We start from the raw sequence: 14,631 nt of genomic DNA, 5'->3' as shown, positions 1-14,631 counted from the left end.
CCTCTTCACGGAAACCTTTATTTCCCTCTCACTAACCTGTCCACTGTTACTCACTCCTCCCAGCTGTTTCAAACTGTCATGTGATAATGTACAACAAGGTTAAAACAGATGTTTCTTTTCTCTTTCAGTTGGAGACACTGCAATAATTACCAATATATTCATGCTGGACTATGACAATGTGTCAATTGCCAGATTCTACACATTAAATGTGGTAGTTACAGACCTAGGAAGTAATATAGCAACGTGCAACGTGAATGTATCATTAAATCCCATCAACGAGGATCCTGTATGTGATGTGGCTTTTGTTGCAGGGACAGGTGAAGATATTTTAAGTTATTAATCTTGACCTTTATTTGAATAGTGATTGCATTGCATTATATTTTTCTTTTGTAACATTAGAGGGAGGTCTTGTGGGTCAGAGGGTAATGGATCTACCTCAGGCTGGAAGCTCTGGGTTCAAGACCCACTTCAGGACTTGTTGGCCACAGCAGGGTTCACAGGTTATGTATAGTGAATGGAAGAGCCACAGCTTGGCACAGAGGGCATGAGGGGCCATGGTCGTTGGTTGGAGGACCATAACTTGGCTGGGGGAGTAAGGGTCTATGGGGAATGAGTAGAGCATAGCTTGCCAAAGTGGGGGGGGAGCATGAGGTGCTATTAGGAGAGATGAAGGGACTCACCTTGGCCTGGGGGACATGAGGAGGAGCTTTTCAACTCAGCTTTTCAAAAGTGTCCACTGCAGACGAGGGGTCACAAATCCTTGAGGGGCCGTGAACCACGCTTAAAAAGCTGGCCTGATAATTGCCAAGGTTAGGACATGCCTATCTTCACTACGGAGTCAGCCAGATCACAAGTGCCAGGTGCAGCATTTGGACCCAAACAAGCTCCCACTCTATTAAAGGCTCAAAATGAGACAGCCTGGGAGGAGGGTCAGGTTTTCCGGATTCAGAATCTGTTGATCATTCTTAAAGGGCTCCCAAATCACCCCAATTCAGTGAAAACCCAAGTCATTCATTCTGCCTCTCTCCACAGATGCTGCCCAGCCTGCTGATAATTTCTAGCAGTTTTTGTTCTTAGGGATGGAAATGTATCTGGCTGTAGGTGTGGCCTTTACACCATCCGGTACAAAATACTCTTCTGACAAATGAAACCAAAATCTAGTCCTAGGGTGGCTGAAAGTCAAGGTCTTGTGTTTAAAGGCTATGGGAGGGATTTTATGACGTCGCTTGAACTGCGACTGGAAAATCCCACCCAAGGTCAGACATTTCCATTGTCCATCCCTTGCCTGCTTTGATTCAGTGGCAGGCGGGGCAGTAGATTTCCCGCGAATGTTTTGTCTCATTAAAAGAAAAAACAAACAATTTTCACCTGAAATCATTTCACAAGAAGTGCAGAAAACCTATCACAATTCGGATTATATGTGGTCAATATTACTTGAGGTAAATGGAAACAATACAGAACAGAACAGGGTCACCATCAGTCCAGTTTGGATTTGTAAAACTGCAGAACAATTAGGTGAAGTCCATTTTCTCACTGCAAGAACTTTCCTTATAGATTGAAATTACTGTTTGTGGTATGAGTGTTTAGAGGAAATGAATTGTTCCACTATTACAGAGACATTAACGGATATTATTTTCAAATAAAGGAGTTTGTTTTTATTAGCTGAGAATTGAAGCCTTGCCTAATTCATACTCCTGAAGTCATATTATTTATTAATTACTGAAAGTATTTGAATAAAAGTGGATGATGGCAGTTATACAGCCCCTTCCTGACCCAATGTTATTCTGAGGGGTCAAGGAGAAATAATGTTGTAGGGAATTGTATGACACATGCTGGATCAGCCACTCTCTCTTAATGCTGATTATGTCCCTAGCATATAGCTGTACAGCTGTGTCCAAAACTACAAACCTCTGTGTTTCAAACCATATCCACTTTGCAAGATTAAAGTAAGTTGTGGTCTGTATGACATCCAAGCCCTGACAAATGGGGGAAATGGTCACCAAGACCCCTCAGTTATATCTACAAATGCATCACCAAAAGTGACCCTTTTCAAGTGATCAGCCTTTGTGGTCCCAAATAGTGGGGAAAAAGGGCGTTCAGAATCCTGATAGCTGTATCACTGCTACAACACACATCACTCCTTGTTAATAAAACAGAATGACTTGACATGTGGACAGTGAGGACAAAAGCTGAAATTCTTGAATTAGATCAGATGTGGACCAGTAACAGGGATTTGTTCACTTCTCCTCTTGTATCTGTTTTAGCACCAAGGAAAATTAACTGTTAATCTGAAATGACACTCTGAGACATATGTATTGAAGGAGTAGTTTTCAAAGTAGAAGTTTCTCAAGGTGGACAATTTCTTCCTCATGTTTGCTTTTCAATTACAGCATCAGTAGATGTCAATGAAACGCATGATGTTCTTACCGCAATTTACCAAGTTTCCGCAACAGACCCAGATTCTGATGACTCTTTGACAGTGAGATTCTATTTTTGTAACATTTGCTGTATTGTGTACAAAGAATGTTGATAGTTATATACCTGAAAGTTTTCAAAGGGTGCCCTGATCAGAGCAAAAATAATCTTGCACCCGTATCAGGGGCTCCCCTCCACTCCCCACCCAAAACAATCACCAGCATCTCTCTCTTCTCACACCCACCTCCTTCATACCCGATCATTGCTGGCAATTCCTCCCCGCTTCAGCGCACTCCCTCCTCCTCCACTCCCTACCAAACATTTGATACATGCATTCACGTCTTGGTGAGCTTATTGTACACCAAGCTGATGTGATGTGAGGTTTGAAAATATATCAAGGGGGAAAATATGGTGGGGGGAGGACCATATAATGTATATAAAATTTATAATGTATGTATATATAATACATTTATTCAAATACATTAAATTGAGGTTCTCACTCTTTGTGGCCATGAACCTTGTGATGTAACCAGTGAGGGGCGGGGAAATTCAGTGAACGCTTTCACTCCGGAGAGAGCCATGTTCCCTGATTCTCTCTGGAGATAGCCATGATGTGGAGATGCCGGTGTTGGACTGGGGTAAGCACGGTAAGAAGTATCACAACAACAGGTTAAAGTCCAACAGGTTTATTTGGTAGCATAAGCTTTCGGAGCACTGCTCCTTCATCAGGAGAGCCAGTTTCTGTATTTTTTGCTAAATTGTGTACAAATTACATTGATTTTTATGTACCTGAAAGTTTTCAAAGGGCACCCCGATCAGAGCAAAAAATAACCTTGCACTCACCCACACAAAAGATACCAGATATCACTCATCTGACGAAGGAGCAGCACTCCAAAAGCTCCCGCTACCAAATAAACTAGTTGGACTTTAATCTGTGTTGTGAGACTTCTTACTGTCTCTCTGGAGAGAATCATGTTTCCTGATTCTTTCTGGATTTTCAGGCTGTGCCACTGTTCTCTGATGGCAAACACGGGCTGAAATATCACCCTAATGTCTTTGAGAACCTTACATTAAAGACATTAATGTTCTCCATACCTTTATTTTCAGTTTGATATCATATCCCAGGTTTCTGGTCCAGTCACTGGAGGAGATATCTTCAGCATTAATTCAGCAACTGGAATCGTGTACCGGAATTCTTCAACATTGCTGGATTACGATTCTGGATACCATGTAAATTTCCATTATAATTTATGCTCTTGCAGTAAGTTGGAGGTGGAAGTCAGCCGTTTTGTACTAACGGTACTCTTAACCAATGAGTATATGCTAAAAAAGCAATTGGGTGAAGATGGGTGTAAATTGCCATCGAATTCACAAAATTATCTAAACGCTGAAACCGGTTCCATCCAGTTAGAGAGTCTGTTTCCGTTCGATAATGAAACAACAAATTGGGTCGCTGTAGGAACTGAACAGCTGAGGAACAGCACGATGAGGGGAAAAGGTTCCAGTTCATTCTTTTCTCATAAATAAATGCATCTGAGCAGCAAGTGAGCTCAATCATTCGTGTTTTCACTTCTCAGTGTCCTGATTTATTTATGTTGCAAATCAGGAATTCTGCGCACATTGAAGCCATTCATGGACAAACACTGCATTAGTGAGTTTTCAACAAAGCACTCACTGGAACGATTACAAAGGAAAGTATATGGAAAATAGAAGCAGGAACAGGCCATTCAGCCCTTCGAACCTGCTCCGCCATTCATTATGATCATGGCCATTCAAATTCAACACCCTGCTCCCCTGCTGCCCTCCGTAACTCTTGATCCCTTTAGCCCCACGAGCTATATCTAATTCCTTCTTGAAATCACACAACATTTTGACCTCAGCTTCTTTCTGTGGTAGTCACAGATTTACCACTGTCTAGGTGAAGAAATTTCTCCTCACCTCAGTCCTAAAAGATTTACCCCTTATCCTCAAACTATGACCCTTAGATTTGGACCCCCCACTCCAACAGCGAGAACACTCTTTCTGAGTTTACTTTCTGAATGATGTTGTCGTTTAGGACCACAGCACAGCAAACACAATACAATCAACATTAAAGATATTTAACACCTATATTATAGCCGGTGGGCTCTTACCATTCTAATAGTTTCACAGAGACTTTGTACAGTTACATTTAAATATACATTAACACAAAAATCTGCTACTGGGAATGCCATTAATGGAAGTGATATTGGTCGTGTGCCCGATGCACCAGACAACATGAAAACCCGGAAGCACAAATGTTGAGACCTCATCAACAGTTTCCCGACAAGTAGCCCTTCACAGTGTGTCGGCCCAGTGAGGAGAAACATTGGCTGCCTACCTCATACAGCTGCACGGCAGATAAAAACATTGTACAGGAGGGTGTGCAGGGAGGGGAGCAGGCTTGGAGAATAGGTGGGTGTGAAGCCAGAAAATATTTTAGCATTCTGCACTCCTGGCTCCACAAAATGTTTAATTAAAGCAAAGCCTGTCCTGCAGAGGGAGGCTTCCAGGATTTCTGCTTAATGCATGTCAATACCTGGTGAAAGTGGGATGGCAATCTGCCAAAAAATCTTTGCCTGTTTCTCTCTGAAAAATCACAACCTACTACAACAGGAGTTGGACACTGATTTGTACATTCAAACAGTCTCTGTTTTGCCATCAATTAGACTTGGCAAATTGGTGCAGAGGGAATCTTATTATAACAGAAGAAGCTGGTATTAAGATCAGCAGAAAATATGATCAGGCATATCACCAGTTTCTTTAACTACCTCCAGGTTTTAATCTTGACCCGCCAGCAAGCATTTTTTTTGCAACACAGTATCTGCCTTCTCGGAAACTCATATTTGGAATGTCCTAGCCAGGGTTGAGTTTGTTTCTTGTTCTTTTAAGGTGGGGTAAAATCACAAGAAGAAATTCCCACACGTGGACAGGTAACATGAGGCAGAAAGGCGTTATACTTGCCGAGTAGAATTAGTATTCAACAAATAAGGTTGGATTGGTCCTATCATTGTTGAGTTGCTGTTTTACTGATCACTTGGTTATGTTCAGGTCTTCGTGTTGGGCATTACTGTGAAGGACAAAGGAATCCCAGCTCCACAAAAGTCCTGCGAAGGAACCCTTACCATTAACATCATCGATGAGAATGATGAGGTTCCTGTTGTGAGGTAAGGTGAACATTTGACAGGCCAGATTGAGTGTACAAGATTCTTTGAAACTGAGCTATTTAGATATGAAATAACCAAAATTAAACCTTAAGTATTGGATTTAAATTACTTGCACTGGCAAGTTATTCTTTTGAAATAAATATGTTCTGGCAAGCTCTGCTATGACAAAACAAAATGTATTTTAAACTCAGAGGCCGTTCAAACTCATTCCTCAATCTTAAGTTTCAGCCCTGCAAGTCCAATCAACGTCACTGATGATGATTTGAATGGAACGGTGGTAGTACAGATGACTGCTAGTGACAGGGATGCAGGTGATACCATGTCTTTTCAGTTTGCTAGTCCTCCTGATGAATTCTCCATTGATCCAGGTAAGGGCATCTCTCATATAAATGGATTTGGTTCATTTGTAAAAGTCAGATTATAGTTGGGACAGTCCCTAACCTGTTCCAATATATTCCAGCTCTATTCCCCAGGTGTATCCTCACTCACCGAACTGAGACTATCCCAGTTCTGTCACTCTCTGTCACTGTTGTTCTATCCTTTTAGCCTCACTATTCCCTGAGATCATTCCTTCACCCAACTCGCTCCGTGAAAGCAAATACTGTGGTAGAAAAAATTGCTTGCGAGTGGGTCAAGATTAAAACCTGGGGGTCATTAAAGAAACTGGTAATGTGCCTGATCACATTTGCTGCTGATGTAAATACATGCTCCTTTTGTAATAACAGGATCCCATTTGCCAAGCCAATGGATAGCAAAACAGATGGAGACAGCATGGTGGCACAGTGGTTAGCACTGCTGCCTCACAGCCCCAGGGACACAGGTTCAATTCCAACTTCGGGTGACTCTCTGTGTGGAGTCTGCACATTTTTCCATTGTCTGCATGGTTTCCTCTGGGTGTTGCAGTTTCCCCTCACAATCCAAAGGCGTGTGGGTTATGTTGTTTGGCAAAATCACTCCTTAGTGTCGGGGGATTAGCAGGGTAAATATTTGAGGTAACGGGGATAGGGCGTGGATGAGGTTGTTGTCAGTACATGTTTGATGGGCCAAATGGCCTCCTTCTGGACTGTCGGGATTCTATGAGATTGCTTAAATGCACAAATGGGGATCCATCTCCAGTTGTTGCCGCCTCAGTATTGCTGCTACTCTCTCACTCTTTCTCATGCTTGTGTTAGCCTTGAATGCAAACACAATTCACCAAGGTTACGGAATATCAAAGGTTACATTATGCATTGGACAAGCTGCTTTCTTTTTAAAGCTACAATGTCATCATCCTACATGGTGCTTTCTTACATTATTTGATAATAATGTAATTAAATCTGCACCACTGTGATCTAAATCACAATAATACTTTGTGAATCATTGCTCTTTAATTGTGGTTGATTAGCTGTGGTGTTTTGATGGTTAAAGTGACAATTCAGCCCTGCTTTAGATTTTTTATGCAATTTGAAAATTAGTTGATAACGCTAGAGATTAATATTTTCTTTACCCGTCTTTTTAGTCACAGGGACCATCACTACAATGAAAGTATTAGATTATGATGGAGTCTCTACAATGAAATCCTATCCACTCCAAGTGTTTGCCATAGACAACGGTTTCAACACTGTCACAGTGACCCTGACGATTCTATTACAGCCAGTTAATGAACCCCCAGTGTGCACTTCCCCACAGTTTGTGCAAGGAACAGGTGAGTAGAGGGATATTTCTTTACAATATCACTACATCCAACAGCAACTCTTCCCAATTTGTGTGACATCTTCCACATAATGATGTTGTGAACCTTCTTATCTGTTGCTACCCAAAATCTAAATGTGCTGTCTGCACACAATCTACATCCCTGTCCATGATGTTTGGAAAGGTTCAAACTAATTTTTGAGGGACTCGCTCTTGATATTATAAACTCATTTTATAAAATATTATACATGTTTATAACAAGTGCTTCATTTTTTTGCCATACCGAACTGTTGCAAAATCTACCCTGGTGCTCTGCAGAGGTGATATGTGAGGTCCAATGATGTTTAGCTGTGCTGTGATAACATTAAGTCCTTAGGCTTTCATCTCAGTGCCTCTGGCTGCCTCACCATTGAAGGTGCCCAAACTACCTGGTTGAGTCTTCCAACAGTGACTGTCATCCTTCATCTTAACATTGCCTAATGTTTGTGGTGCTGTCATTCTTCTTTTAATATCCAATGTTTATAGTCTTCCAAAATTATCCCCCCATCTGCCAATAATTCAAGGCCAATAGTGGCTGAAACTCTCATTCATTTTCACTTCCAATGGATGAATCATAGAATCCCTACAGTACAGAAGGAGGCCATTCAGCCCATTGAGTCTGTAACCACCACAATCCCATCCAGGCCCAATCCGCGTAACCCTACACAGTTATCCTGCTAATCCTCTGACATTAGGGTCAATTTTGCATGACCAATCAACCTAACCCGCACATCTTTGGAATGTAGGAGGAAACTGAAGCATCTGGAGGAAACCCACGTAGACACAGGGAGAAAGTGCAAACAAACAGAGACCCGAGGCTGGAACTGAACCAGGATCCCTGGCACTGGGAGGCAGCAGTGCTAACCATTGTGCTGCCCCTAGAATAGAATCCCTGGAATTTTTTCATGGGTGTGATGCTTTGCCGTAGTGTTTCACAACAATGTGGACCAATCTGACTACAAAATCATCTCAATTTCAATCTTTCTGTGTTCATTAACTTTCAATTAAAGTTCAGTTGTGATGGAGTATTACAATCAGTGCTGCCCTTTCACCAACTATTAAACAGTCTGTGAATGTGGCTGGACTGAATTAACTTTCAATGGTTAGCCAGTGCTGTTGTTCAGTAGCAAGATGGAGACTGAGGGAATTCCGAGTGGGGAATACTTGAAGGCCCAGTACGATAGAGGTTCTTCGGTGCTGCTGAATGTATTAGCTGAGGTTGCTGGACATGAAGACAAGTGTGTGACTGGCAGGCAAGGAGCCAAAGTCAAAACGAGGGTTGGCGGTGAGTGTTGGAGGCAAAAAGTGTGAAGAATCTCTTTTGATTTTAAAAAAACAAGGGAAGGTAACAGCTAAGAAAGACGAGATGGAAGTCACCATGATGGTTCAGGCCCATACAAGGAGATGGTGAGAGGCATGAGGAAATGACATCCACTTAGAGCCATAGAATCCCTACAATGCAGAAGTAGACCATTTGGCCCATCGAACCTGCACTGACTCTTCGAAAGAGCAATCCACCCAAGCCCAACCCCATTAACCCACATATTTACCCTGCTAGTCCCTCTGACACTCAGGGGCAATTTAGCATGGCCAATCCAACTAACCTGCACATCTCTGGAGTATAGAAGGAAAGCGGAACACCCTGAGGAAACCCATGCAGATACAGGGAAAGAGCATTCAAACTCCACACGGACAGTCGCCCAAGGTCAGAATCGAACCTGAGTCCCTGGCACTCTGAGGCAGCAGTGCTAACCACTGTGCCATCCTGTAAAAATACGAGTTATATTGTATCAAATTATATAATACATCTGTGTGTGTTTACAAAATGTGCGAAAGATTGTGGTTACTTTTGCTATTTTGCAGCCACTGTAGATATTGATGAGAACTATCCAAATCTGCAATTCATCTACCAAGTTACTGCGACAGACCCTGATATAGGAGATTCAATGACAGTAAGTTGTTCTTAATATCCAAACCATATAATTCAACATTGATACAGGACAATTTTAGACATGTCTTATTAAGTTGTGCACCTTGCCAAACAAAAAAATCCTCAAGAAAAGCTCAAATGATAAGCTTTTATTTATAGAGACTTGTGTGTAATTTTCAGCAGAAAAACACCATCATTTGGCCAGGGGATCAATGATAATGCTTCCTCTTCATCTGAGCAGTAGTCGCACCTTCCCCAATCCCGCCATCATCTTTCGGTGGCCAGAATTCTCCAATGTCATACAGCACACCACTGCTGCCAGTGAGAACAAAGAGTTTGGCACTTGGCTAAATCTCCATTCACAGCAGTGGGACTGGAAAATGCCAGCTGCGGAAGAGAATCCCGACTAGGATCTCACCCCATCAACATGTCCTATTCCTCTTTCCCTCGCTGGAATGAAGGCAATCGGGGCCCTCGAGGGGCTGGGGTGGGGGGGGGGGGGGGCGGGTGGTGCTCCCCTGGCATGGGCACGCTGACAGTGCCAGCCTGTGTCCCCTGGCACTGCCCAAGATGCAAAGTGCCAATGCCCAGGGGGCATCTTAGCACTGCCCATCAGGCAGTGCCATGGGGGCTAGGCCTATTGTGGGCCGGGCCTAGGGGTGATCGGAGGGGACGGGGAGTCCCGCTGTCACTCTGCAGACAGGATCGGCCTGGGATGAAGGGACGGCAGTGATTGGGGTGGGCTGTGCTGTGCATCGGGGCACTCCGGGACGAGGGGGTTCAGAGAATTGTTGTGGAGCCTGTGATCGGGCCATGGTGGGGTGCTGGTGGGGAACACTGTGGTGGTCCTGGGCTGGCTAGCAAATGGGAGTTTGACAGTTTGGGGCCACTGCGCATGCGCAGAGTTCCAGAACTGACAGACTCCGGCGGACGTAGCTACCACGCCCCCCCCCCCGGGTTTTAATGATATTCATGACTGGGACCTCTACAGTGTACGGAATGCGGAGATTCAGGTGAGAAGCTGAACTGACAGAACAGTCGGGATTAAGAATAGTTTTCCCACCAATTCAGTGTTTTTGGGAGAATCACCCCCACTATTTCTACTGAAGTACAATAAATGAGAATTTATTTTTGTTTTTGTATTAGTTCAGTATTGTGTCACAGGAATCCGATCCAGTTACATTTGGGAACTTGTTCAACATTGATCCTGTCACGGGAATTGTTTTCCGGAATTCTACAACAGTAATCGATTATGACAACACATATCATGTAAGATAAGTATTAATCAAGTGCTAATGACTTTATTTATTGATATTGTCATTTACCAAATTGAGACAATGCTCCCAAAATGATTTATACAGAGTTCTGAATTTTTGCACATTTGTCAAATCTGAACTGCACGTACAGGAATGAGTTCATTCACTTGTTCAGATTTAGCAATTTACCCACAGAACTGCACAGACCCAACCAGAACTGCCTACATTTTTATTCAACAATTGATTTAATACTACTTGGGTAGAATTGTGTGCCCTCTGTCATGGTGAGTTTGGTATTTTTAAAGGATAGGCTTGTAGACCACAAATGTCCAAACAAACAAGACATTTATTGGCAAGGTATTTACTAGTGATGGATGGGGCAGTGGCCATGCAAAGAACACCAGTAACAATCCATCGTAGTGGGGATGGGGGAGCTTCCTCGTTATCGGATACTCAGTGACCAAGCATTGGGCAGTGCTGGGCCCTCCAAAAGCGGCTCCCATGCCTTGACCACCTTCTCACACCTGTGGCCTGTGCCCGTCACTGACCTCTGGTAGGTTCATTACCATCACACCTTTGCTGGCACTGCTTGCAATGAACAGCTGCTGGCATCTGGTTCTTGATGCCAGAGAAGGCCCACGGCTGGCCATTTAAATTCTGGACTGGCATTTATCATCCAGGCCTTCCCCAAAGCAGGTGACATTTGGCTCCCACGGATGATAAGTTGAGAGAGCTAATTTGGTGTTGTGCACATTTTGTGACAAAGGCTCTTGGAATAGGTAGGATTCTAGAAGCAGGATATCTGAACTAGAAAATGCTTAACGCTAAACACAAAGGACAGAATTGATCCATATCCAAACAAGGAAACTACATTTGACTTCCTATAAATTTAAAAGATATTTCACTGATTGAACAGATAAAACAAAAAGTAAAAAATTAATGCATTGCTGATTGTTTACGATTGACTTGTACAGCTTTTCACGTTAAAGATTGTGGTAAATGATCAAGGAATTCCAGCTCCACAGCACTCGTGCGAAGGAACACTGACTATAACAGTTAATGACCTGAATGATGAAGCACCCATATTTAAGTAAGTAAAGCCACTTAATCTTCTTGTTGCCTACTTCAGATCACCAGCTAACAGAAATAACTGCACAGGCAGTAACACTAGAGTATGTTGCATTTTTTGTATGTCAAAGTATAGGAAGCAACATTGTGCTAACAGGTACTGAACAATTTTGCATTGAAAAACTAAGGCAAAGTATTGAACAAAGCAATGCAATGTCAATACTCAGAATACCATGAGATTCAGGACTGAATTTCACTGAAGATCAACTGTTTGCAATACAAATCATAGCAAATTTACAACAATGGCCATTTGACCCATCTTTCTGTGCACAGAACTACCCAGACTAATCCCATTTTTCTTTGCAAAGTCAATCATAGATCCCTGCAGGTCACAGTTCTTCAAGGGTATAGGCCAAGTGCTGGTAAATAGGATTGGGTGGAAGGTCGGGTGTTTTTCACGTGACAGTGCAGCCTCGATGGGCCGAAGGGCCTCTTTTGCACTGTATGATTCTAAGTAACATCCAAGTTTTTTTTTAAATGTGGTGAGATTACTGATCCTACCACCTTTCAGGCAATCAAGTTCCTACAACTTTATCAAATGCCAATCAGTAATGGCAATGATTGCCAGCCATTTCACAAGTAACAAAGTTATTCATTAGTAATCATGACACCCCACAAGTGGTTTAATTTGCGTGGGCTTCTAAGGCATGAGACACAAATGGGCACAGTCCTTAAACATGTGTTCTGGTGATGTCTACACCTGGAAGTCTCTGTGGCTTTATAAATAGAACAGTTTATTGAGAAGAGAAGTCAGGTTCAGAAGAGACTGATTTGAAGATATTCACTTATTAACTTGCTCTGTGGAAACAGGTGGAGCAAAAGGATGATTAAACTGCGGGGCAAAGCCTGAAGGCAGTTGAGTGTGACAGGAGATAACAGTCCCGAGCATAACTGTAAAGTGCTGTGGCTAGTTCAGTGCTCTGGTTTCCACCCACACTCTAATGTGCGGATTCGATGGCTTGGTCTTGCTACAGTGTTAGGGGGATTAGTGGAGTAAATACGCCAGGTTGCAGGAATGGTGGGATTGTTATCGGTACAGATTCAATGGCCCAAATGGCCTCCTTCTGCACTATAGGGGTTCTATGATTCTATGATAGCAGTCCAAGGCAAGGGCGAAGAGAACTAAGGCTGAAGGTGGCTGGAGTCAGTAGTCCCGAGTGTAACTGTTTATTACTGTGGCAGTCCATGGCAAGGATGAAGAGAGCTTGATGGTCGTTAAGTTGTTATGTTGGAAGAATGTTTACTATCCTGTCAGTTCTTGTTAAAATTAAAAAGATTGAAAGAATTTGTTCTATGTTGCAATGATTAGTTATTATCATTCCACAGCTATATTGCTGCTGGTTTAAATTAGAGATGAAAGGACGGATCTTCCTAGCTGTTTGGGATAACAAAAACACAAAGCCTACCTTTGTTCCTTCGGGAATGCATGTATGACCCCTTTGTGTTTCTTACCTGGATTTCTGTCTTTGCACGCAGGGATCGGGTTCTCATGCATTTTGCAAGATGCGTTGAAGTTTGTGAGGAGTGTGAGTGCGAAGGCAGATCTGTTAGAAGGCTTGTCTTAGTTCTCCAACATAGCAGCTCAGCTCCCAACATTTTTTAAAGGCCCCCTAAATCTCACCCTTACCCCCACCCAACCACCCCTATACCATATCATGCCCATTCAGATCACCCATGCAATGCCCCCTCATTTGTTGGGAGATGATGGCCCACTGGCATTACTGTCAGACTATTAATTTAGAAACTTGGCTAATGTTCTGGAGACCCAGGTTCAAATCCTGCCACACCAGAGGATGGAATTTGAATACAATATAAAAAAAATCTGAAATTAAGAATCCACTGATGACCATGAAACCATTGATGATTGTTGGAAAACCCCACCTGGTCCACAAGATCCTTTAGAGAAGGAAATCTGCCATCCTTACCTGGTCTGGCCTACATGCAACTCCAGAGCCATAGCAATGCAGTTGACTGTCAACTGCCCTCAGGCAACTAGGGATGGTCAATCAATGCTGGCCGTGTAACAATGCAGTTGGCCCTTGAATGAATAAAAAACATGCCACCTCAAGCTCCTCTTACACTCACCAAGTTCCCTCACCCACACATATGTATCCTCCATGCCACTCATGTATCCTCCAGAATTGAATGCAGTATTTACATTCCTGAGGACCCATGCAGTAGTAATGGAAAAAAAACCCCTAACAATCTAATAAACCCTTGATTCAAGCACTGTAATTGATACTGGAAAGGATAAAAATAATGCAGTATGTAGAAGTGCCTACTATGTTTTAAACAAATGAGAACACACAAAAGCATTTTCTGCTCCTGAAGACTTTTAAAAGTTCTAATAATTCTTGGATCAATAGACTGCCTGCTGAGCAGGAGCCAAAACAGTTTTTGAAATCCCAGCAAGCATTCATAATAGCTACAGCTGTCATAGCAAATGCTTCTAGCTAATTTACCTGACACTGACAAAACAGAATGGTGTCCAATTTCCATTTCTAAGCAGTGTGCCTGTCAACCGATGGAGGGGAACAGGTGCAGAGAGTTTCTTCAACTTTTAAAATCAGGTTTTTCTTTTAAAGAGCAAGAGTTGACAGTTGATTTAAATCACAGCAAAAAACATAATGGCAATGTAATAAACAACTCACCTTTGCAACAAGGATCCCTGTGATCAATCATTGCATTAAAAACACATCTACATTGTAATATAACATTTAATACTTATCTTTCAGAATGTTTCTGGCTCTCCAGCAGATTTCTCCCAATGGTCACAAACTCTCTACGCAGGCGCATTTATCTTTAGGGTTCCACAGCCCAGACCAGCACAGCCAGATTGTGTACAGGAAGAAATGTAATTTTCCATTGTGCCTTTTACATTCCCCGAGCTGCATGAAGACCAGACAAAAATATTTCAGCCAAAAAAACACAAGTTTAGCATTTCATGATGTAATTTTCCACCTCCAATGGGAGACAAAAATCTGGCCCAGTGAATCACGCAAAATTA

General features: G+C 42.6%; 1 protein-coding gene across 1 annotated transcript in view; it reads left to right on the top strand.

The window, feature by feature from the left end:
• The window catches only part of LOC145355610 (protocadherin Fat 4-like), a 143,787-nt gene that overhangs the window by 89,163 nt on the left and 39,993 nt on the right, over positions 1 to 14,631 (top strand). The window contains exons 53-61 of the mRNA XM_080207855.1: positions 129 to 317; positions 2,391 to 2,479; positions 3,523 to 3,645; positions 5,485 to 5,600; positions 5,829 to 5,968; positions 7,099 to 7,284; positions 9,174 to 9,262; positions 10,387 to 10,509; positions 11,471 to 11,586. Of these exons, the coding sequence (XP_080063981.1) occupies positions 129 to 317; positions 2,391 to 2,479; positions 3,523 to 3,645; positions 5,485 to 5,600; positions 5,829 to 5,968; positions 7,099 to 7,284; positions 9,174 to 9,262; positions 10,387 to 10,509; positions 11,471 to 11,586 (1,171 nt within the window). The remainder of the gene's footprint in view (positions 1 to 128; positions 318 to 2,390; positions 2,480 to 3,522; positions 3,646 to 5,484; positions 5,601 to 5,828; positions 5,969 to 7,098; positions 7,285 to 9,173; positions 9,263 to 10,386; positions 10,510 to 11,470; positions 11,587 to 14,631) is intronic.

This window comes from Carcharhinus amblyrhynchos, chromosome 19 (genome assembly GCF_965287045.1).
Source record: "Carcharhinus amblyrhynchos chromosome 19, sCarAmb.v2.hapA, whole genome shotgun sequence".
Classification (NCBI taxonomy): Eukaryota; Metazoa; Chordata; class Chondrichthyes; order Carcharhiniformes; family Carcharhinidae; genus Carcharhinus; species Carcharhinus amblyrhynchos.
The sequence above is the reverse complement of the archived record's forward strand: the minus strand, read 5'-3'. Positions and strand labels throughout refer to the sequence as shown.